At 48.3% G+C, this 22,280-nt stretch overlaps 2 protein-coding genes across 9 annotated transcripts in view; one reads left to right on the plus strand and one right to left on the minus strand.

Annotated features, from left to right (window-relative positions):
- The window catches only part of SZRD1 (SUZ RNA binding domain containing 1), a 27,683-nt gene extending 6,789 nt beyond the window's left edge, over window positions 1-20,894 (plus strand). Inside the window, exons 2-5 of one of the 8 annotated variants that reach the window (XM_017505295.2) lie at window positions 8,295-8,391; window positions 14,070-14,119; window positions 15,898-16,152; window positions 17,787-20,894. In XM_017505295.2, coding sequence (XP_017360784.1) covers window positions 8,295-8,391; window positions 14,070-14,119; window positions 15,898-16,152; window positions 17,787-17,889 — 505 coding nt within the window. In that variant the 3' untranslated portion in view covers window positions 17,890-20,894. Of the gene's footprint in view, window positions 1-8,294; window positions 8,392-14,069; window positions 14,120-15,897; window positions 16,153-17,759 lie in introns of all 8 variants that reach the window. The other 7 variants (XM_017505302.2, XM_017505312.2, XM_017505328.2 and 4 more) reach the window with 7 other exon arrangements.
- A 500-nt stretch (window positions 20,895-21,394) lies between these two features.
- Window positions 21,395-22,280, minus strand: part of SPATA21 (spermatogenesis associated 21) — a 50,939-nt gene continuing 50,053 nt past the window's right edge. Inside the window, exons 12-13 of the mRNA XM_037730126.1 lie at window positions 22,090-22,252; window positions 21,395-21,574 (exon numbers count right to left, since the gene is read on the minus strand). Of these exons, the coding sequence (XP_037586054.1) occupies window positions 21,517-21,574; window positions 22,090-22,252 (221 nt within the window). The 3' untranslated portion in view covers window positions 21,395-21,516. The remainder of the gene's footprint in view (window positions 21,575-22,089; window positions 22,253-22,280) is intronic.

Here is a 22,280-nt window from a genome sequence, read left to right on the forward strand (position 1 = left end):
AGAGACGGGGTTTCACCATGTTGACCAGGATGGTCTCGATCTCTTGACCTCGTGATCCACCCGCCTTCGCCTCCCAAAGTGCTGGGATTACAGGCTTGAGCCACCGCGCCCGGCCAGCCCTTTTCATTGGCTGCATGGAGGGCCTGTTCCCAGCGTGCTCTGGGTATCAGGAGAGCTGCCGTGGTTGCCATAGCTGGAAATTCCAGCAATCACAGGCCTTCTTGTTTTTACTTCTATGGCAGGAGAGGATTTAGCTCATCTTTCTAAAACTGTTGGTACAATCCTGCAGAGAAAAGTCGCTGTTGTCTAGGTCTGATGACTCAAAACATTCCAGGGGCCAGCCCTTTTCAGTTTTCACCTCTCCACTGCTGTGGGCCCCCAACGGCTAGCATCAGTTTCTGGCTGGATCAGGTAGCTTGCCTCCACAAGGTGTGTTCTGTCAGGACCACTACTGACTTGATGGTTTCCTAGCAGGAGATTGAGTTTAGCTGCTTAAATCTGTGGCCAAAGTATAAAATAAAATAACAATTTTAAGTAGTAACCATAGAGATTTCTTTTCTTGAAGAGTGTTTTTCTTAAAACTGTTTGCTCCTACCAAGCATCTTTCTCTTTAACATCTAGCTCTGTGCAGGGTGTTAAGGTTAAAAACATGCCCCAGCCAGGAACAGTGGCTTAGGCCTATAATGCCAGCACTTATGGGAGGCTGAGGCAGATGGATCACGAGGTCAGGAGTTCAAAACCATCCTGGCCAATATTGTGAAACCCTGTCTCTACTAATAATACACAAAATTAGCCAGGCATGGTGGTGTGCCCCTGTAGTCCTACCTACTCAGGAGGCTGAGGCAGGAGAATAGCTTGAACCTGGGAGGCGGAGGTTGCAGTGAGATGAGAGTGCCACTGCACTCCAGTCTGGGTGACAGAGCAAGACTTCATCTCAAAAAACAAACAAACAAAAAAACCTAAAAACCATGCTGCACAGAAATTAGCAACAAACCCCAATAGTCTGTATGGAGACAGATTTTTTTTTTTTTTTTAATATAAGGAGGGTTTCTCTATCGCCCAGGCTGGAGTGCTGTAGTGCATTTCTGCTCACTGAACTTCTGCCTCCCAGATTCAAGCAATTCTCATGCCTCAGCTTTCCAAGCAGCTGGGACTACAGGCACATGCCACCATGCCCAGCTAATGTTTTGTATTTTAGTAGAGACAGTTTTACCATGTTGCCCAGGCTGTTCTTGAACTCCTGAGCCAGGCAGTCTGCCCACCTAGTCCATCCAAAGTGTTAGGATTACAGGTGTGAGCCACCGCACCCGGTCCGAGACAGACAATCTTGTCCCTGATGGTGAGACACTTCAAAATGTCCCTCACAGTAAGCCAGCCCCTTCCCCCAACAAACTCTTTCCCTTATAAAAGGAACACAGGAAATAACAGTCATTCCTTTCTAAAAGGAATAATAAATATGTACAGTTAAAATTGCATTCTTCAGGGGCCAGGGTAATTAGGTAAGATTGAATAGAAGGAAAGAAAGTATGACTTGAGTCTGGAAAGGTCAGGACTGTCACCACTCTTCACTGACCTTGAGAACAATTCCCAGCCCACATGCTCTGCCCTCCCTAGCTTATAAAAACATTTATGAACTTCCATATGTCAGTAGTGTTTCTGCTATCTAGTTGCTCATCTCACTGGTGAACAAGCACTGAGCCTATGGGAAGCTCCCAAGTCCCTCGGGCTCTTTTTGGAAGAGCTTCTAAGATCTATGTTATATGACTGTCTACAGCCGAGGCAGAGTGCCTTTTTACATTCATTCTCAGTGACCTTTCTGAGGTGTAGGTGCTATTATTCCTGGTCCCTGGAGGAGATGATGTGGTCAGTCCAGCTGTGGCTGTTAGGCCTTACTGGCCTGAGCCCATACTCTTAGGGACCTTCTTTGGAGAAGTTTGTTTACATTTGATTCTCAGCTGATAATTAACTAGTTAAGTGCTTTAGGATGCTTACTTACTAGTTCTTTTGAAGCCTTTCTTTTGTTTTCACCTGGATTGACCTCCTGCCTCTGTAGCCTGGATGAGCTCATAAACTTCGAATCTCTGAGAAATTTGAACTCAGTGAGCCAAGTGATAATCCTGCTGTCAGTTGTAATACTGAGAACGGTGACTGCAAGTGAGATGCTGGTTAAAATCTTGATCATAAATAAGAAATAACTTTTCAACATTTGGCCAAGTAGAAAAAGATAATATAAATAATTGTTGGGCCTGGTGTTGGCTCATTCCTGTAATCCCAGCATTTTGGGAGGCTGAGATGGGCAGATCACTTGAGGTCAGGAGTTCCAGGCCAGCCTGGCGAAACTCCGTCTCTACTGAAAATACAAAAATCAGTAGGATGCCGTGGCAGGTGCCTGTAATCTCACCTATTTGGGAAGTTGAGGCAGGAGAATTACTAGACCCTGGGAGGCGGAGGTTGCTCTAAGCTGAGATTGTGCCACTGCAATCCAGCCTGGGCGACAGAGTGAGACTTCGTTTCCAAAAAAAAAATTGTTGCTTTGGATTTTTAGGTGGAGGCGCTAGTGGTCTCACCTTGTCACCCAGACTGATCTGGAACTCGTGGCTTCAGTCGATCCTCCTGCCTCAGCCTCATCCTGAGTAGCTGGGAGTACAGGTCCCTGAGTCACTGCACCCAGCCGGCAGGATTTTTTTTTTTTTTTTGAGATGGGGTTAATGTTGAACTTGAATGCCTTTAGCAGGTCTTGACTGCTCTCTGCTGTCCTCTCCTTTGATCTCTCCTGCAATCTCCCTTTTCCTGTTGTTACCTCATGTACTCCATTCTGCCTACTTTAGCCATCTGGCCTTGGAGGCATTGTGTTTGCGGCCCCTGCTGAGTGCTGGTGATTCTAACTGGGCTTTGATGAGCGCATACTTGGGTATTGAACTGAAATCTAGTGGATGAGGGTAATAGTGTCTTTGTTCCATCCTCTAAAGTCAGTAATGCCTGATACTTCCTTTGGCCTTGCTGTCATTGTAAAAGGTAGCAAGAAACGATAGTGTCCCTCTGCCAGTTAACAGTCTACTTTTCTCCATCAATGGCAATTGGTCAAAAGACTGGGATTTAAATGCCTGATCTGATTTTTGGGCAAATCGCTACCTACCCTTCTGTCCATATTGTTCTCCTAATTTGTAAAACTGAATTAATAGAATTTGCCTTGCCGATTAGTGAGAGTTAAAATACTTAGTAAAGCGTCATTCACAGGTGGATATTGGAGCAGAGAGTGTCATTGCTCTGAGTGTGAAGGCATTGTTCTTTCCAGCCACTCACAGTGTAGCCTCTCTATCCAGTTTGGGTTCAGAGTTCCTAAGACTGGCTGAAGGGTCACTTTCTTGCTGCCCCAAGGACAAATATATTCTCTTGTGAGAGTTGTTTTTCTTAGTGTTGTACGAAAACCAAAAGGGAGAAGGATTTACAAAAACACAGAGAAAGTGGGAGTCCCATTAGATTTGACCCCATTTTATTTCCAGAGCAAGACTCTTCCTCATTATGGCTGCCTATCCCATTACTTTCAGGTATAGGGCTGGATGTATCCCTGCCGCGTGGAGACCCTTTGAAGAGGCACTCAATACTTTGTCTCAAGATGGCATCTACCAAGTTTCTGAGGCTTTCTTGACTGGGATACGTCTAAACTGCTAGGCCTGGTTGCTGCTGAAGAATTATGGCAACTACTTTTTTTTTTTTTTTTTTTTGAGACAGAGTCTTGCTCTGTCCCCCAGGCTGGCATGCAGTTGGTGTGATCAGCTCACTGCAACCTCTGCCTTCCAGGTTCAAACAAATTCTCCTGCCTCAGCCTCCTGAGTAGCTGGGATTACAGGTGCCTGCCACCGTGACACCTGGCTGTTTTTTGAATTTGTAGTAGAGATGGGGTTTCGCCATGTTGGCCAATCTGGTCTTGAACTCCTGACCTCAGGTGATCTGCCCACCTCAGACTCCCAGAGTGTTGGGATTACAGGTGTGAGCCACTGTGCTTTTGGCAACTTCTTTATAGTTTTGAGTTCTGGGCCTTGGGAGTCAGCTGTTTTTGTCTGTTACTGCTATTGGCCTGAGAAACCAGGGCTTTCACTGACCTGACCTGAGGTGTAGCAGCCGGTGGGATGGTGTTATCTGTCAGCCCTTATCCTAATTTTTTTTTTTTTTCTGAGACTGAGTCTTCCTTTTTTGCCCAGGATGGAGTGCAGTGGCGCAGCCTTGGCTCACTACAACCTCCGCCTCCCAGGTTCAAGGAGTTCTTCTGCCTCAGCCTCCCGAGCAGCTGGAATTACAGGCACGGGCCACCACACCCAACTAAGTTTTGTATTTTTAGTAGAGAGGAGGTTTTGCCATTTGGCCAGGCTGGTCTCGAACTCCCTCAGGTGATCCACCCTCCTTGGCCTCCCAAACTGCTGAGATTACAGGTGTGAACCACTGCACCAGATCTCCTTATCTTTCTTTATTAGTTCCTGATGCTACCTGCCTGCCACTCTTCTGAACTTTTGTGCTTCCTCCTCTTGAGATTTAGGTTGAGTTTTATCACTTACTAGTTGTGTGACCATAGGCAAATCTGAGTTTGCAGCAAGGCTGATGGATGCCCCACAGATTGTAGCGAAGGTTAGAGGTGGTAAAGGGAGGGCATAGTACCTGTTTTTTGCTAAGAAATGCCTAAGGAGCCTTAGCTTTTATTTTGAATGTGGATAGTGTCACTTCCCTGGATCCAGATAGATCTAGTTCAAATTCTGGCTCTACTTCATACTAGCTGTGGAACCATGGTCAAATTATGTAACTAATCTGAATTGATTCCTCTTTATTTGTAAAGCTGAGGTGTATCTATAAAATCCTATTTCATTAGTGTTTTTTTTTTTTTTGGTGGGGGGACAGAGTCTTGCTCTGTCACCCAGGCTGGAGTTCAGAGGCAGTCTTGGCTCACTGCAACCTCTGCCTCTCGGATTCAAGCGACTCTCCATCCTCAGCCTCCCAAGTAGCTAGGGTTACAGGCGTCCGCCACCACATCCTGCTAATTTTTTGAATTTTTAGTAAAGACAGGGTTTCACCATGTTGGCCAGGCTGGTGATTGTTTTTTAATTCATGTGTTGGATACTATTTTAGACACTGGACAAATGCATTGAATGAAGTTTCTGCTCTCATAATGCTTTCTCCTGGGGAAAGATGGACAATATACAACAAGTGTTTTATATACACACTCAGTGAAGAAAACTAAAACAGATTACGTGTCATAGAAAGTGGTGGAGTTGCCATCTTACAAAAAATGGTCAGAGCCAGGCAAAGTGGTATGCACCTGTAGTCCCATCTACTCAGGAGGCTGAGACAGGAGGATTACTTGAGGGCAGGAGTTTGAGACCAACCTGAGCAACATAGAGAGATAGTGATCTCTTTTAATTATTTTTGAGATGGCGTTTCACTCTGTCAACCATGCTGGAGTGTAGTGGTGCAATCTTAGCCCAGTGTATCCTCCGCCTCCCAGGTTCTAGTGATTCTCCTGCCTCAGCCTCCCAAGTAGCTGGGACTACAGGCGCCTGCCACCACGCCTGGCTCATTTTTGTATTTTTAGTAGAGACGGGGTTTCACCACGTTGGCCAGGCTGGTCTCAAACTCCTGACCTCAGGTGATCTGCCCGCCTCGGCCTCCCAAAGTGCTGGAATTACAGGTATAAGCCACCTCTCCCAGCCCTCTTCTTTCCTTTTTTTTTTTTCTTGTCTTTTGAGATGGGGGTCCACTCTGTCACCCAGGCTGGAGTGCAGTGGCACATTCATAGCTCACTGCTGCCTCAAACTCTTGAGCAGTCCCCTGCCTTAGCCTCCTAAGTAGCTGGGACTATAGGTGTGTGCCACCATGCCTGACTCATTTTTTACTTTTTGTAGAGTTGAGGTCTTACTCTCTTGTCCTGGCTGGTCTCACTCCTGGTTTTAAGCAATTCTCCTCTCTCAGCCTCCCAAACTGCCTCCAGCCTTAATTTTGTATTTTCTGGAAACCACATTGTAAAAGTACAAAGAAACAGATGAAATCAATTGTAATATTTTTAATTTAACTCAGTATATCAAAAATAGTATCGTTGTAACATGGTCATCATTTTAAAATATGTGACTTGTTTAAAGATAAGTGAAGCGGCCAGGCGAGGTGTCTCACGCCTGTAATCCCACCACTTCGGGAGGCCGAGGTGGGCGGATTATAAGATTAGGAGATCGAGACCATCCTGGCCAACATGGTGAAACCCTATCTCTAGTAAAAATGCAAAAATTAGCTGGGCATGGTGGTAGGCGCCTGTAATCCCAGCTGTTCGGGTGGCTGAGACAGGAGAATCACTTGAACCCTGGAGGCGGAGGTTGCAGTGAGCCGAGATTGTGCCACTGCACTTTAGCCTGGCAACAGAGTGAGACTCCATCTAAACAGACAAACAAAAAATATGTGACGCATTCCTGTAGAATCAAACCTGGGGTGATAGGACTTTGGGTGCGTCACTCTCTGGAGTTAATCAGGGGAAGTGGAATAATTACAGGAGCATTGGAGGTGGCCAGTCCTAGTCCTAACAGGGCAGGACACTGTCACTGCCTTGTTGACAGAGAAACATGGCAGATATGAAACAGAATTAAACAAATCAATATGGAGGTTGTTTGGAGAAGTCCATGGATTGCACATCTGGACTTGAAATGGCTAGTGGCTGGGCACAGTGTCTCACACATAATCCCAGTACTTTGGGATAGTGAAGTGGGAGGATCATTTGAGCCCAGAGTTCAAGACCAGCCTGGAGAACACAGCAAAACCCTGTTTCCACAAAAAAAAAAAAAAAAAAAAAAATTAGCCCCACGTGGTTGTGTGCACCTACATTCCCAGCAACTCTGGAGGCTGATGCAGGAGGATTGCTTGAGCTCAGGAGATTGAGGCTGCAGTTAGCCACAATCATGCCACTGCACTCCAGTCTGTGTGACAGAGCAAGACCCAGTTTGGAAAAAAAAAAAAAAAGAAAGAAATGGTTAGTGAGGTGGGAGACCTTTTTATCTGATAGTTTTAGACCAGATTTTGCTGTTGTAGATTGCTTCTGCCTGTGAATTCTTTGGTTGTATTCCCCAGTGAAATTGGGGCCTACACAGGAGGATTCAGAATCCTATCCATATGGGAAATAAGACCCCTTGCTGGGGAGACTGGTCTGCCAGGAGACCCTGTAGCCAGAGGATGTGGGCACCAGTATCCTTCCCAAGGCTTCAAGACATGAGGCCCAGCATGGGCCTTGGCCTGCTGTGGGGCATGTTCAGGGCTGGAACATGTTGGAAGGTAGTCCTGCCTGCTACCCCTTCTTTCTTCTCTTTGCTTTTTTCCAAAATGGTGGCTTTTTGTTACTCACAGCCTGTGGGGCTCTGCTTCTGGGAGAAATCCTGCTGTCCTCTCCAGGCTCCATGTCTACTTGTAGACTTGTGTGCCCCGATTCAGGATGAGACCAGAGGCCCCTGTGGGGCAATGATTCATAGGGAGCTCAAGGCCAGTTGTTATTCCTTGAATTTGAGGGGAAAATTGGAAATGTCATCTTCTGAAATGGAAACTAGTGGAGAAAGACAAATCATTTGTGGAAAGTTACTTAAATGGTAACTTTGTCACCAATAAAAGATTATTTTCTAATTCAGAGTACAAAGCAAGGGCCCTTTTAGATCTGTGTTCAATACAAGATTGCTCTGTTTCTTGGGAGTCATGTTGGTGACACTGGAGACCAGAGGATTCCAGTTATCAGAGAGAGGGGGTCCTATGATGGAGCAGGACAGTATACTCTTCGGGCTTGGATATTGAGGCACAGAATGGGGAGGCCTGCTGGCCTTGGGGAGTGGGTAGCAGCAGATCAGGCACTGAAAAGGTGGAGACACCCCCTCTGACTCTTGTAGTGTAACAGGTGTGGGTTTGTTCACTTTGTCTCCTGCTTGGCTAGTTTGAATCAGTCCCCCAGAGCATCATCACCCAGGCTGTTTTGTAAACATTCATATCTGAGGAAGTACAACTGTAATCGTGCTTACACTTGCTGTGCTTTACACTAAGATCCAGAATGGCCTATTTCTTTTTCTCCTCTCCCCTTCTCACCTTTCTTTTTTCCTTTTTCATTGAACTCCTAATGTTACAGGAGTAAACCTGCCATTGTAATCTGCCTCACCTTGCAGACACATCCCTGTCATCTTGCGCCTAGATCCTTTTATAGCTTGTGACAGTAACAAATTAGGTTGTTTGAGGTGACCCCTTCCCTGCTCTCCTTCTTGGGAATGATCTTATCCCCATTGTACTCCTAGGTCCCATACCCCAACTTTTCAGCCAGAGGCTCACACAAGCACATTCATAGCAAGGTTAAGGGCGTCAGCAGCCAGTGAAGCTGAGCTTCCTCGAATGGTGAGTTAAATTTGCAAATGTTGACATCTGATCCCATTCACCTTGTAGTTGTAGCTTGCCCTTTACCTCCCCTAAAGGACCAGCCCTCTCAAGAACCACCTTCCTCCCCACGGTGCTTCTTCATGATTTCCTGCCTCCACTCTCCTTCTGGCTTTGCTTGTTCTCTGAGACCAGGAAGCTTGTGTCTCATTTCTGGAGATGTGTAGCCCCACAGGACAAGTGATATCTAGGTTTGGCAATAACAGATCTTTTGCTTAGGATTTGGACCCAGAACACAGAATGACAGCTCTTCTGTAGGCTGCTCAGTGCTTCTTGGTGAAAAATGAAGAGCCTTTCCAGGAGGAGGAGCCATAGGAAATCAGCCTTTCCTAGCCACCGTCCTGTGGTGTGCTTGTGCCCTCGCGCTTGCCTTTCACAGCAGTCACAGAGCTTACAGTTTTCTTCCACTAGCGATTGAGGTCAGGCCTCTATCACAGGAGCCTAGACCTTGGGCAAGACTCTGCATCCTTGTCAAAAGAGAGGGTGCCCTTAGGTAATATGATTCCTTATTTCAGGCCTGCATCTAGATGCTTCCCCACACAAGTTCTAAGGCCTGTTTGTTTAATTCCATTGGGCTATTGCATCTCTGGGGGAGTCATGCATTTTCCTTGTAATGCACCCTGTAGGAAAGTTTTGACTCGGTCCAGCTTTTCAGAGCACGAGTTGAGAGCAGATTGATTGCAAGGCCTTGTCTGAGAAGAGAATGGACTGACTCATGATACCTGGACAGACTCCAGAGGGAGATATGATGCCGCCTCCAGCTGCTGGCAGAGCCTCCCTGTCCTGCTTGGGCAGCTCTGAGCATGCTGGCATCCAGCTGGCCATCTGAAGAGGACCAGGATCCACTTTCCACCAAAGCTGCTTGGGTTTCCATCCCATTCCGTAATCTTAAGGAAGAATCCCTCTCCAGCTCTGATAGAGCCCTTCTGCCTTTCACAGTGGAGTTGGATGAGGGTTGTAGTTATTGGCATGCCAGGGAACAGTGTGGAATTGGGGGAGATGACAGAGATGGCCAGTGTCTAATGGTTTATACCAGCATTGCCAGGGATTTGAGCAATTGTCAGGGGAGGGTGGTATTCAGCATGGGAGCCTCAAAAGGTGAATTCTAGGGCTGCATCTATGGTTTACTGCCTGTGACCTTGGGTAAGTTCCCTAACCCTCATCTGACAGAAGGATAAAAGCTACTTTGTCTACCAAATAGGGCTGGTGTGAACAGAAAATGAATGTTTGGGAAAGAATGTTGACAGCCATAATAAATACATAATATTGATAAAAGGCATTATTTTAAAAACCATTAGTATGATACTACATGCCAAGTATGCTAGCCATGTTCTAGTTTGGGGACAGAGGCATGTTTACTCAGACATGGCCTAGGATGTCCTCTTGAAAGGCTTTTTCCACCCAGGCTCCTTGTGCTGGAACTGGGCAGATTGTCCGTCTTCCTTAAGCCCTAGAGGAAGAAGGAAGCAGTTTGCTTTCCTCAGAGTAAACCGGGATGGGACTTCTCAAATTCAGCTCTAATATGTGAGGCCCATTTCTCTCTCTGCCTTATTTAGCTTTCACAGCGATATGAAAGTTCACATAGTGAAGTTGAAAAATTCAGTGCATTGCCATAAAACTATTAATTTGGTTTCTTCTGAACTGGGTCTGGCCCTGTCCGCCAAGGCTTGTTAGCCGTCATTAGGCAGGGCAGCTGCTCTTTGGTGCCCTGCAGCCCCTTCACTTCCCAGGTATGCTCCCTGCAAGTGGAGTTTGGCCACTTGCCTGGCCTGTGAAGGCATTTGGTCTCAGCCCTCAAAGGCATCTAAATTTTACAGCTATCAAGGCTCTGTTTATGATGGAGAACTTGGATAGGCAGTTTTGTAGCAGTATGAAACTTTAAAAACATGAAGTTATTTGTGAAAAGCCCTTAAAAGGTAATAGGCATGGCTGGGCGTGGTGGGCCATGCCTGTAATCCCAGCACTTTGGGAGGCCAAGGCGGGCGGATCATGAGGTCAGGAGGTCGAGACCATCCTGGCTAACACGGTGAAACCCAGTCTCTACTAGAAATACAAAAAATTAGCCGGGTATGGTGGTGCGTGTCTGTAGTCCCAGCTCCTCAGGACACTGAGGCAGGAGAATCGTTTGAACCTGGGAGGCAGAGGTTGCAGTGAGGTGAGATCATGCCACTACACTCCAGCCTAGGCAATAGAGTGAGACTCCGTCTCAAAAAAACAAAAAGGTAATGGAAATTAGACTAATGTGAGCTGTAGTATTTACTCAGGTAATAACACTGGTATTAATACAATTAATAAAATTCAATCAATACAGTCATTTTCAGGACAGATTACGCAGTAGGCATAGATTCTGTGTGTCTGTGTTTGTCAGTTCACAGAAAACATCCAGGTTGTTCTCCTATTATATCGGTGTACCTTTTCCATTCAGTCATTCAGCATTCTTTGGCACCAACTATGTTCCAAGCTGGAGTGAGAGGTTTCCATTTCAGTGCCTTCCTGGCCCCTCCAGAGACTTGATGGTGCCTCAGAATACACTAAGTTGTTAATATATTTTATTTATTATTTATTTATTTATTTATTTTTAAAATTTTTATTTATTTATTTAAAAAAAAATTTTTTTTTGAGACGGAGTTTCACTCATGTTACCCAGGCTGGAGTGCAATGGCGCGATCTCGGCTCACCGCAACCTCCGCCTCCTGGGTTCAGGCAATTCTCCTGCCTCAGCCTCTTGAGTAGCTGGGATTACAGGCATGCACCACCATGCCCAGCTAGTTTTTTTGTATCTTTAGTAGAGACGGGGTTTCACCATGTTGACCAGGATGGTCTCGATCTCTTGACCTCGTGATCCACCCGCCTCAGCCTCCCAAAGTGCTGGTATTACAGGCTTGAGCCACCGCGCCTGGCCTATTTTTTTTTTTATGTTTTGAGTCAGTCTTGCTGTGTTGCCAGGCTGGAGTGCAATACTATGATCTCGGCTCACTGCAACCTCCGCCTCCTGGGTCAAGAGATTCTCCTGCCCCAGGAGAGTAGCTGGGATTATACGCACCTGCCACCGCGCCAGGCTAATTTTTGTACTTTTAGTAGAGTCGGGATTTTGCCTTGCTGACCAGGCTGGTCTTCAACTCCTGACCTCAAGTGATCCACCCACCTCAGCCTCCCAAAGTCAAAGTGCTGGGATTACAGGCTTGAGCTACCACACCCAGCCAAATATATTTTAAACACAAATCAGTACCAATTATAATAGGTGTCAGTGTTAAACTAGATTTAAATCTAGCTTCATGTGGTTAACCTAGTTCCTATTGTTTATCAATAAGGACATGGAAAGGTAAGAAGATATGTTCTAGGAAATATTGACCAAAAGAAAGCTGGCCAACTTTATTAATATTAAACAATATGTTATAAGGCAGAGAAGATCATGTCATTAATGATAAACTGTTTAAATTACTAGAAAGACTAAGAAGAATGAGCCTTTTATTTTTTTTGAGATGGAGTCTTACTCTGTCACCCAGGCTGGAGTGCAGTGGTGTGATCTTGGCTCACTGCAGCCTCCCTAGTAACTGGGATTACATGTGTGCACCACCACGCCTGGCTGATTATATTTTTTAGTAGGAACAGGTTTTCACCATGTTAGCCAAGCTGGTCTCAAACTCCTGACCTCAAGTGATCCACCTGCCTGAGCCTCCCAAAGTGTTGGGATTACAGGCGTAGACCACTGTCACTGTGCCTGGCCAATAATTCTTAATTCTTTACATGGTCAGTAGATAAAATGAGTCAGTAAGAATTTACACGATTGGAACAATATAGCTAGACAGCTTGAACTGCACCCATCAACTGAAGAATAGTTATTTTCAGAACATACAGAGCACTCATGAAAATGGCCTACGCAGGCCGGGCGCGGTGGCTCACGCCTGTAATCCAAGCACTTTGGAGGCCAAGACGGGCAGATCACCTGAGGTCGGGAGTTCAAGACCAGCCTGACCAACATGGTGAAACCCCGTGTTTAAAAAAAAGAAAATGGCCCACACACTGGGCCATGGGGCAGATCTCACCAAATTTCACAGCCTCTTCACTATGGCTGTGGTTCTTTACATTTTGCAAGTGATGGACTCCTTTGAAAAATTCATGTCTAATAAATTAAGGATGCCCAAACTTAGCACTGTCGACTTTTGGGGTTAAATAGTTATTTGTGTGGGGCTGTCCTGTGCACTGTAGGACATTTAGCATCTTCTGACAGTGACAACCAAAAATGGCTTAACATTGTCCAGTGTCTCCTGAGGGACAGAATCTTATCTGGTTGAGAACCACTGTTAGAGATCTTCTCTCCAGAAAAGCACATGATTTTTCATACAGTTTCTTCCATCTCCATTAGAGCTAGTTGATCTTGCCCTCACTGAGGATGGCTGAGGGAGTGAGACTTCTTCTGAGAAAAGCAGTAGGGCAGCCGGGCAGCCTGGGGGTTTGGTCTTTGTTCTGCGCATGGCTTCTCCCCGCACCCCTGTCCAGGATATAGATGCTCACACAAGTGTGTGGAGGTGCCACAGGCATGCTGATGCTGATGGCCTGAGGGGTAGACTGCCCTGAGTCCGATATCCTGCTCAGGGCTTGAAGAGATGAGGCTAGGGCATGTTGGAAGGCAGTTCCACCTGCTACTCCTTCTCAGCCTCTTTCTTCTCTCTGCTTTTCTCTAAAATGGTGGCGTTGTTTTAATCAAGACCTGTCATACTCTGTTTCTGAGCAAAATCCTTGCTGTACTCTCAGGGTTCCTGTCTCTTCCTCAGGACCCCGATGTTCACCTGTAGACCATGGACCTCCAAAACCACAAACATAAGGCACAGGTTTTACTCCAGGCCTTTTGGTACATGCCAATCACAGAGAGTTCAAGTCCATAACAGTAAAAAATAGATAACTAGAATATTAGATAGATGTGACCATAAAGGAATATAAAAGGGAGAGTTTATCCTTGAGGACCAGGTGATGAACCTTGCTGGTGGGATCAGAGAAGACTTTACAAAGGAGAGGTAGACATCCAAGCTAGGTTGTGCAGGATAAATGGGAGTTTGCAAGGGGAGAGGACGTTGCAGGCATGGGGAATAGCATGCTGGGTTCTGGGGGCTAGTGTTAACAAAACAGAGACAGAAGGGAAAAGAAGGTTTGGCTAAGGCACGCTCAGAAGCTTAGACTAGGTCTGCAAGCAACTGAAGGGTTTAAAGTAGGGAAGTGACATGATCAGATTTATGTTTTCTTTTGTGGTTTTTGTTTGTTTGTTTGTTTTTTGTTTTGGCCGACCCTTTATTTCATCAAATAGAGTAAGCGTTCCCAAATTTATGTTTAGAAGTTGATGTGAGTGTCTCTTTGAAGGACAGATTGGAGGTCAGAAAACTAGTTGGAGGCTATGCAAAAGAACCCAGCTGAACAATGAGGTTTAGAACTATCGTGGCGGCCAAGGGGCTAGAAGGGAGATGGACCTGCAGAGGGTATCAGGTCCCCAAACCCCAGAATCTAGTCCACATTTATTATGTTGAAGGACACAGTCATGTCCCTGGATAGAGAAAGGACACTGCCCTTAGCTACAAAAATAAAGACCTAAGTTTTTATTTGAGAGAGATATTTTTCCTCTTTTTATATACATTTTTTTCCTCTAGGAAATAGACAGACGGTTGGAAAAAAAACTGAAGATCACACAAAAAGAGAGGTAAGGCTGCTGTCTGGTCTGAGGGCTCATGCTCTCTGGTTTGAGAGCTGGACAGTCAGTGGTGTTCTCTAGCTGGCCGTTAGGTTGAGCAGGTCCTAGCAGGTCAGGCTCTGGGGCGGCAAACCCTTCCCTCCAAGTTGGAGACTAGGACATGGTGGCTTGAGGCTTTAGGAGTGAGGCTGGGGTGTTACCCTGCCTCCGACCTTCGTGGGCTCCCTGTGTGAGGAAGTGGCAAGCTGAAAGACTTGAGTTTTAGGCCTGGCTGTGCCCCAGTTGCTCTGAGGTGTAGGGGCAGGTTGTTTCCCTGCTGTGGACGTCAGTTTCTTTCTCTGTGGCATGAGGAGTTTGGGCAGATGATTTCTCTGGGTCCCCCAGTGAATTGGTGGTTTAGGGTATTATGAGGGTATCCTGGAAGAAAACATTCTAGGAAGTTCTTGAAAAAACCTTTAAAAATAGCTTTGTTCTCCAGCTAGACAACAGAGGAGGGTGTTTCCAGAGTAGGTGAAAGGTGACTTCAGCTTTCTGCTTTTGGGCTTAGGGAACCTGTTTGTTTTTCATAGGTGCAAGGGACAGGAGGGAGGATAGGACCTCTCTGGATTTGCTTACTGGGCTGCACAGTTATTCCCCCTGGAAACTCTGGGGTGATGTGCTCACCAGCTAGTTTTCCTGACTCCCTGCCTCTTTGATCAGATTGCTGACTCCTTTGTCTGTCTGCTCATCTCAGCAACCACACTAACCCTGGGTAACAGTCCCCTTCCCATACCATTCCTGTCCTACCCAGGACTTGTTTCCGTTCACCCTGGCAGCTGCTCAGTTCCTCCAATCCTGACTCCTCCTGACAGCCAGGGCTCTGAAAGCAGGCCTGTGTGGTTCTGAAGAGAAGCTGGTTGATGGCTCTGGGGAGGGTCCTGGTGGCTCACTCCTGCCTGGGTTCCGGTACCCTCCTGTGGCTTTTGTTTCTTTCCCTTCCTGTGTTGTTTTCCCTCTTTGTTTTTTGTTACTCCACCTCTCCTTGTGGACACATCACCTTGATGTACATGTCCACCAGCCTTGGACAATGCTTTTCTTTTGAGCGTTGCCAAGCACTGTTTCTAGGAGCGTCCTTCACCCCAGCCCCGCCGCTGTCCAAAAGACCAGAGAGCCCTGGCAAGGGAGGTTTCTCTCCTCAGAAGCTCTTTTCAAGAGGATTCAGTTGTCTGGTGTAGCTTGTCTCTGGGAGGCACAGGTCACTCTCACTAGAAGGTGGCTTGGTATATCTTGATGCCAGGCAGAGATGGTGTAGTGGGTTCCTTTGTAGTGTTTGACTGGTTTGAGCATGTGATAGAAGATTTGGCTGAGAGTGAACACTGCTGACCCCCAAGTTCACAGGCTCCCACCCCATCAGCCCGTCATACTCTGATCTGTGTAGGGAAGCTGGGATCTTAACTGATGTCATTGGATTCTGGACATCCAAACTGTTTTGCTGCAGGGCCAAATGGTGGTTGATGTGGCTGTGATGAATGTGGGGATGGAAGTATCAGAATGAGGTGGCGTTCCAGCCCCCGTGGCCCGGGGTTAGGGCTGAGGAACAGTTCCTGTGGCCTGCCAGAGCTGATGGCAAGCTTGCTTTTTTGGGACACCGTTCTTGAGGAGTGGAAATTTTGCTGTCTGGTCAGAGGCCAGAGAGTCATGGGTAGAATTAGTAGGGAGGGAGAGGAAAGTGATGAGGGGTGGGTGTGGGACATGGACAGGGCCTCCTTAGGAGCAGGATTTGTGAGGCTGTGTTTGCTCTTCGTCAGCAGGAAATCCAAATCTCCTCCCAAAGTGCCCATTGTGATTCAGGACGATAGCCTTCCCGCAGGACCCCCTCCACAGATCCGAATCCTCAAGAGGCCCACCAGCAACGGTGTGGTCAACAGCCCCAACTCCACCAGCAGGCCCGCCCTTCCGGTCAAGTCCCTAGCACAGCGGGAGGCCGAGTACGCTGAGGCCCGGAAGCGGATCCTGGGCAGCGCCAGCCCGGACGAGGAGCAGGAGAAACCCATCCTTGACAGGTGAGTGTGGCTGGCAGGGCGGGCCAGTGATGGCTCCCGCAGGCCACCCAGGAGGAGGAGAGCAGCCAGGCTGCATGTAGAGAAGTGAGAAGCAAGCAGAGTCAGGGTAGGAACCACACAGCTACAGCTGACCCCAGCCTGTTGGGTCTAGTTCACTGTGCCAAATTGGCGGGGGAGGGCTCTGAAGGCCCTGAAGGGAGGAGGTGGCCGTTTGCTGGCATGCTGCCTCTGTAGTCACCAGGGGCAGTGTTGCCTAGAGAGTAAAGGCATGGATGGGCTCGTGTCAAAATCTGCCTCTTACCTCTTCTTAATTTAGAATGACTTGACCTCTCTGGGCCTTAGTTTCCTTATCTGACAAATGGGATGATGATAGGACCTACCTTATCAAGGCGTTGTGCAATTCAGTGAGTAAATGAGCATAGGGTGTCGAGAACCTGGGCTGGCAGAGTGGAAAGTACCTGGTTAGGTGCTTTGATTTTATTTTCTGGGTCTCCATAATGCCCACTGTGATGTTTTTGTGAATTTTCTAAATTCCTTTTTACTCTTGGCATTTTTTTCTCTGCAGTATTAGAGGTTACATTATGTAAATTTGTCACTTCCTAATAAAACAGTATTTGTTAAGATGGCCTTTTTTTAACTTTGAGGAGCTGCCATGGCTTGGTATTCTAGGACTTGAGGAACTAATTTGCGTACCTACTTTCTTTCTCTTCATAATTTTGAAGAGATACCTGTTCTCTTTGTTGTTTCTCCTCTAAGTCTTCACCTTTCCAGAATGGAAAATGTGTGCTTCCTTTAGGTTTTCTTTTTTCTTTCTTTTTTCTTTTTTTTTATAATGACACAGCACACAACCTTTAGTTTTCTATGGTAATATGAGTCAACCGTTAACTGCATAGTTTGGAGAGAAGTGGGAGGGAAGAATTGGGGGGCAGGGAGATGTGTCCCTCTGCTGAGCTCTTGATTCCAGCTCTTTACCTTGGCCTAACACTCTGGAGATTCCAAATGGTTCTACAGAGCATGTGCTGTCCATGGTCACTGCCTCTAGGCAAAATGGGCCCTTGAGCACTCCCCTTGTGAATGATGGCAGCCAAGCAGGGGGAAAGAGTGCTGTAGCTGCTAGAGGTGAACGTGTACCACTGGCCCTGGCTGCCCACAGGGGCTTCTCAGCTTGGAGGTGCCCTGAGTCTGCTTCCCAAAGAAGCAGGCTTGTGGACCCAGAGTGACTTGGGCCCCAGCTACAAGGACAGTTGATTTTTAAGATGGTGGCCATCTAGGCCAGGTCCAGTGGCTCACGCCTGTGATCCCAGCACTTTGGGAGGCCAAGGCAGGTGGATCACTTGAGGTCAGGAGTTCAAGACCAGACTGGCCAACATGGTGAAACCCCATCTCTGCTAAAATTACAAAATTAGCTATGTGTGGTGGCACATGCCTGTAGTCCCAGCTGCTTGGTAGGCTGAGGTAGGAGGATCACTTGAACGCAGGAAGTGGAGGTTGCAGTGAGCAGAGATCATGCCACTGCACTGCAGCCTAGGCGATGGCATGAGACTCTGTCTCAAAAATAAATAAAAAATAAAAAAATGATGGGGGACATCTATTATATCCTCCTTCAGGCCTTCCTCTGCTCTTCTTCCCTTCAGGCCAACCAGGATCTCCCAACCTGAAGACAGCAGGCAGCCCAATAATGTGATCAGACAGCCTTTGGGTCCTGATGGGTCACAAGGCTTCAAACAGCGCAGATAAATGCAGGCAAGAAAAGATGCCACCATCGCCGCCGTCACCGCCTCCTGGGTCGTCTGCCACGGGTTGCACTGCCGTGGCAGACAGCTGAACTTGAGCAGAGGGAACGACCTGACTTACTTGCACTGTGATCCCCCTTGCTCCGCCCACTGTGACCTTGAACCCCATGCACTGTGACCTCCCCCCTTCTCCCCCTTCCCACTGTGATTGGCACATCGACAAGGGCTGTCCCAAGTCAATGGAAAGGGAAAGGGTGGGGGTTAGGGGAAGGTTGGGGGGACCCACCAAGGACTCAGAGTAGAGAGTCAGACAGTGCCACTTGGCCACTTGGGGTAAAGCCAGTGCCAGCAATAACAGTTTATCATGCTCATTAATTTGGGATTTCAAAACACAAATGAGAACTCACACCCACCTACCCCCAAGTGCATGTCTTCATCACTTAAAAAGTAAGTTCCATTTGAAAATATCTTTTCTTTTTTTTTTCTTCCTATTTTTATTTGTTTATACAAATATCTGATTTGCAAGAAAAAGTGCATGGGAGGGGTTTTAGTGGTTTAATGAATTTTTAATTGAGAAAGGGTAGTTTGGTAGTCTACTTAAAAATGTTTCTGGGAAATTCACTAGAAACATTAACCAATAGGATTTTGGTGAGCTTAGCTTCTGTATTCCTACTGCCGCCTGGAAAAGGGGCAGGGCTCTGCAGCCCCCAGGACAGATGAGCACCCCATGCCTATACCTCCCTCCCCGAGCTAAGTCCCAGGACATCTGGGCCTTGCCTGGAGACTAGGCTAGCTCTGTAGGCTCAGAGAGCCTGGGGAGGGTGCCAACCCCACCTCTAGTATTTTGGGAGATAGGGCAAGTGAACAGACTTCCCCTTCCCATACCCCTCAGGGTGGTTCCCTACCAGCCAGGCTTATTGCTTCTAGAAGAGAGCAGAGTACCAGGGAGTGAGACTGCATCCCTGGGCTTAGCAGTGAAGGAGAGGAGACTTGTTTAGTATTTTGCCATCAGCACAAGGAAAACCAGGAGAGAGTCTGGCTCCGGGACCCTAAGCCTTCTGCCTCTTATGGTCAGAAGGTGGATAGGTTTTCCCACTCCAGCATGGCTTGAACCCTTAAGGGTCTGCGGTGCTCCATCTCCATTGCTGGCCCCAGCTCAGTCACTATACCTGGTACATTTCCTGTGTGCAATCAGTACCTTGAAGGCAGAACATTCTGAATAAAGTTGGAAAAAGAACAGCTTTGCTTTGCAAAGATTGATGACAGACTGTTTCTCAGAGGCCTAGGCTACCCATCACCCCTTTTTCCAGAGTGAGGGCCTGGAATGAAGTTTCTCCTCTGTCCCTGGAGCCAGGGGTTTGCTTTGGCTCCTTGAGGTGGAAGAGGCTAAGAGAGCAGCTGCCCAGAGCGGCTCTGTGTGGACCTGGCTCCTCTTGGGCTTCCTGATCCCTTCCGTTGCACTGCGCCTTATCCCTCAGCCAGCCAGACGGCCTCCCCACTCCTGACCAGCAGATACGTTTTGGAGCGGTTGGTGTGGTTTTGTGATTAGGGTAGCATGTGGTGGCCAAGGTGGCAAGCCGAGTCTCACAGGCTCACTCCACCATTGGTTCCCGGTGGGAATGGTAGGCCAGGCCCAGAAAGCCATGCCCCACCACTCCTCCCCTCCGAGGAAGGGCCAGCTGCCAGCTGAGTTAGCAGCTAGTCCACAGCACAGCCTTCTGCCTGTGTGAAGCCAGCCATTCCCTGTGAGCAGAGCTGGAACCAGAGCTTCAGTCAGTAAGAGGGAGGATTACCTTCAGGAGAAGGCAAGGAAGAAGATTGGCTGCTATCTTTGTATTCCACTGCCCTAACCAGGTGTCCCCATTCTAAATTTATAGTGTCCATCCTTCATCTAATAGTGGTTTCCCACCCAAAGCGAGACTGTCCTTTCAATTGGACAAGGTAGTCCAGGTGGGAAGGCCAGAAGTGCTCATTGCCCAGCCGTTGGGACCACCTGTTTTGCCCCACTACCCTCAAGTGGGGGCCAAAGTAAAGGGTGGCTGGTGAGTGTCTGTGGATTGAGGATGTGGCAGGGACTGGTCCTCCCACCTCCCTCTGGCCAAAGATGGGCTTAGCCCACTGTGTGCCTGTCAACCACCCACCAGCAGTGATGCCCTGGGCTTCCCAAATGGAGAGGTGGCAGGCAATGTTTTTAAAAAGAAAGAAAACAGGAAACTGTATTGTGTTGGGGGAGGCGGAAGGGAGATAAGGAAACGGTTTGGATTTTGTGTGTGGGAGGGTATTTTTTTGGGGTAGTTGTCTATAACTTTCCTAAGTGCTTTTTTCCCTTTTCTTTTTTAAAGTAAGTTGCAGGCTTTGGCTTGGAAAACCCCAGGGGGATGGGGGGCAGAAACTTGAGGCTGCTGCCCCTTGATCTGCCTTCACGGTACTGTCCCCGTCCCCCAGTTCCTTCCTGACCCTATGGGCCAGGCCTCAGACCTTCCAGCTAACCGCTTCCCATGAGCCACTACTCTGATGTCAGCCTATAACCAAAGGAGCTGGGGGGTCCAGGCCTGGTGACCAGCCTTTCTCAGCCCACTCAATCAGGGTGCTCCCCACCTGCAGGCAGGAGGCAACACCCTATCTGCTACCATCAGCCCCTTCCAGAGCCCACCTGCCCCGCCCAGCCCTGCCCTGCCCTGCCCAGCCCAGCCATACCCTGCTCTGCCCCATCTGGGGGTGCCCTGCTCAGGGATGGGCTGGCAGAGCTGTACCCAGCCTCCCTGGTAAGCAGAGACTCAAGAAACTTCTGGGGTCCTGTTTTCTGGTCGTGTGATCCCAGGGGTGCACATGAGCCCCTTGGGTGTCTGAACAGAAGGGCATGGGAGGGAGGGCCGCACCCCTGCAGTCTTACTCTGCTGGTGTATCGGGCGGCTGCCCACTCCCACCCCACCCTGCACCGCAGGCTCCTGAGTCGGCAGATTCAGCATTTTATAAATTGTATTTTAAATACATGTTTTAAACTTGTCAGATCTTTGTCCTCATTTCAGCTTCTGCCCCTCTACCTCTTGCTGTGGCCGCTTATTTAACCCTGGGGGGTTACCCTCTGCTCAGTCCCAGGGAGAGACTATCTTTGGTAGAATAGTAGGCCGGGTGGTATGTGGGTTGAGGAGAAAGGACCCATCCCTCTTGGGGCTCCCAGAGAAGGAGAACCCTGGGTCCTGGGATTCTGTCGGGAGGAGCATGGCAGACGGTACCTCCTGCTCTTCCACAGGGCCTGTCTTTAGAACAAGTGGAGAGAGAGAATGCCCACTTTTGTGGGGCTCCAAGTCCAGAGGGTGAAGCACTCATCTGAGGTGAGGCCTAGCCCTGTGCTTTGAGAATGCACAGAATGTCAAGACTGCACACGGACGCCTGTAGCAGAAACCCCAACCCTGGGCAGGGCTTTGAAGTGGAAACTTGCACTCTGAGAACCCAGTGCTGGCTGAGTTGACAACTTGAGGCCCTTCCTTGGCAACAAGGACAGAGGCTGAAGTTATTGGTATTTATTAGCTTGCTAGGCCACAAAAGCAAACTTCAGCAGCAGCTCCTGCCTGGTGACCCATCTGTCTGCAGGCCTTGAGCACCTGCCCAGAGTCAGGCCTCCAGAGGGTCAGTGGGTTCGAGCCGGCGTAGAGCTGAGCCACTTTCTGCTGTCAGAGTTGTGTTCCCTGGGGAGAGGAGGGCAGAGGGTGGGAAACATTGATTGGCCTTTTCCCCATAGTTCTGCCAGTACACAAGCCATCCGTGCTGCCCAAGTGAGGAGAGAGAGGAGCATCCCCTCGGAAATGGAGGAGCCAGCAGTTGGGCTTAGGGGCCTGATTCCAAGTCTAGGGCTCCTTTCCCCAGTGACCTGAAAGGGGACTGCTGCAGGAGATGCTGCTTTGCCCAGCCGCACAGCCTGGTAGTCCCAATATGGAACCACAGGGAATTTGTAGCACTTAGTAAGTGCCACTGAGCCTTAGACACAGGAACGCAGAAGCACTCTGGCTTCAATGGAACAACCTGCTGGGTACACAGGCACTCAACAAAGGTTTGTTTTTTTCGCCTTTCACTCTTTATCCTCCCTGGAGCAAGCAGCCTCTCAGGTATCATCTCTTAGAAAGATGGACTTTTAGGCATTAGGCAAGGAGCCTCTTAAGGATCTGGAAGGGCCTGGGTTGGGACCCTTTCTCTGGGCACCCACCTGTTTCCTTGAGATCCTGACTGGAAGAAGGGGCTATGGATGTCAGGATCCAAGCCAGAGGGTACGCACTGGTCCGTTGGCTTCCCACGGACCATCTTCTTGTCCAACCGCGGGCAGAGCGGGATGCAGGGCACCTGGCCATAGGGGCTCTGCAGGTTGGGAGCTGGTAAAGAAGGAGGCAGAAGGGGGAA

Source organism: Cebus imitator, unplaced genomic scaffold, assembly GCF_001604975.1.
Source record: "Cebus imitator isolate Cc_AM_T3 unplaced genomic scaffold, Cebus_imitator-1.0 Scaffold15, whole genome shotgun sequence".
Classification (NCBI taxonomy): Eukaryota; Metazoa; Chordata; class Mammalia; order Primates; family Cebidae; genus Cebus; species Cebus imitator.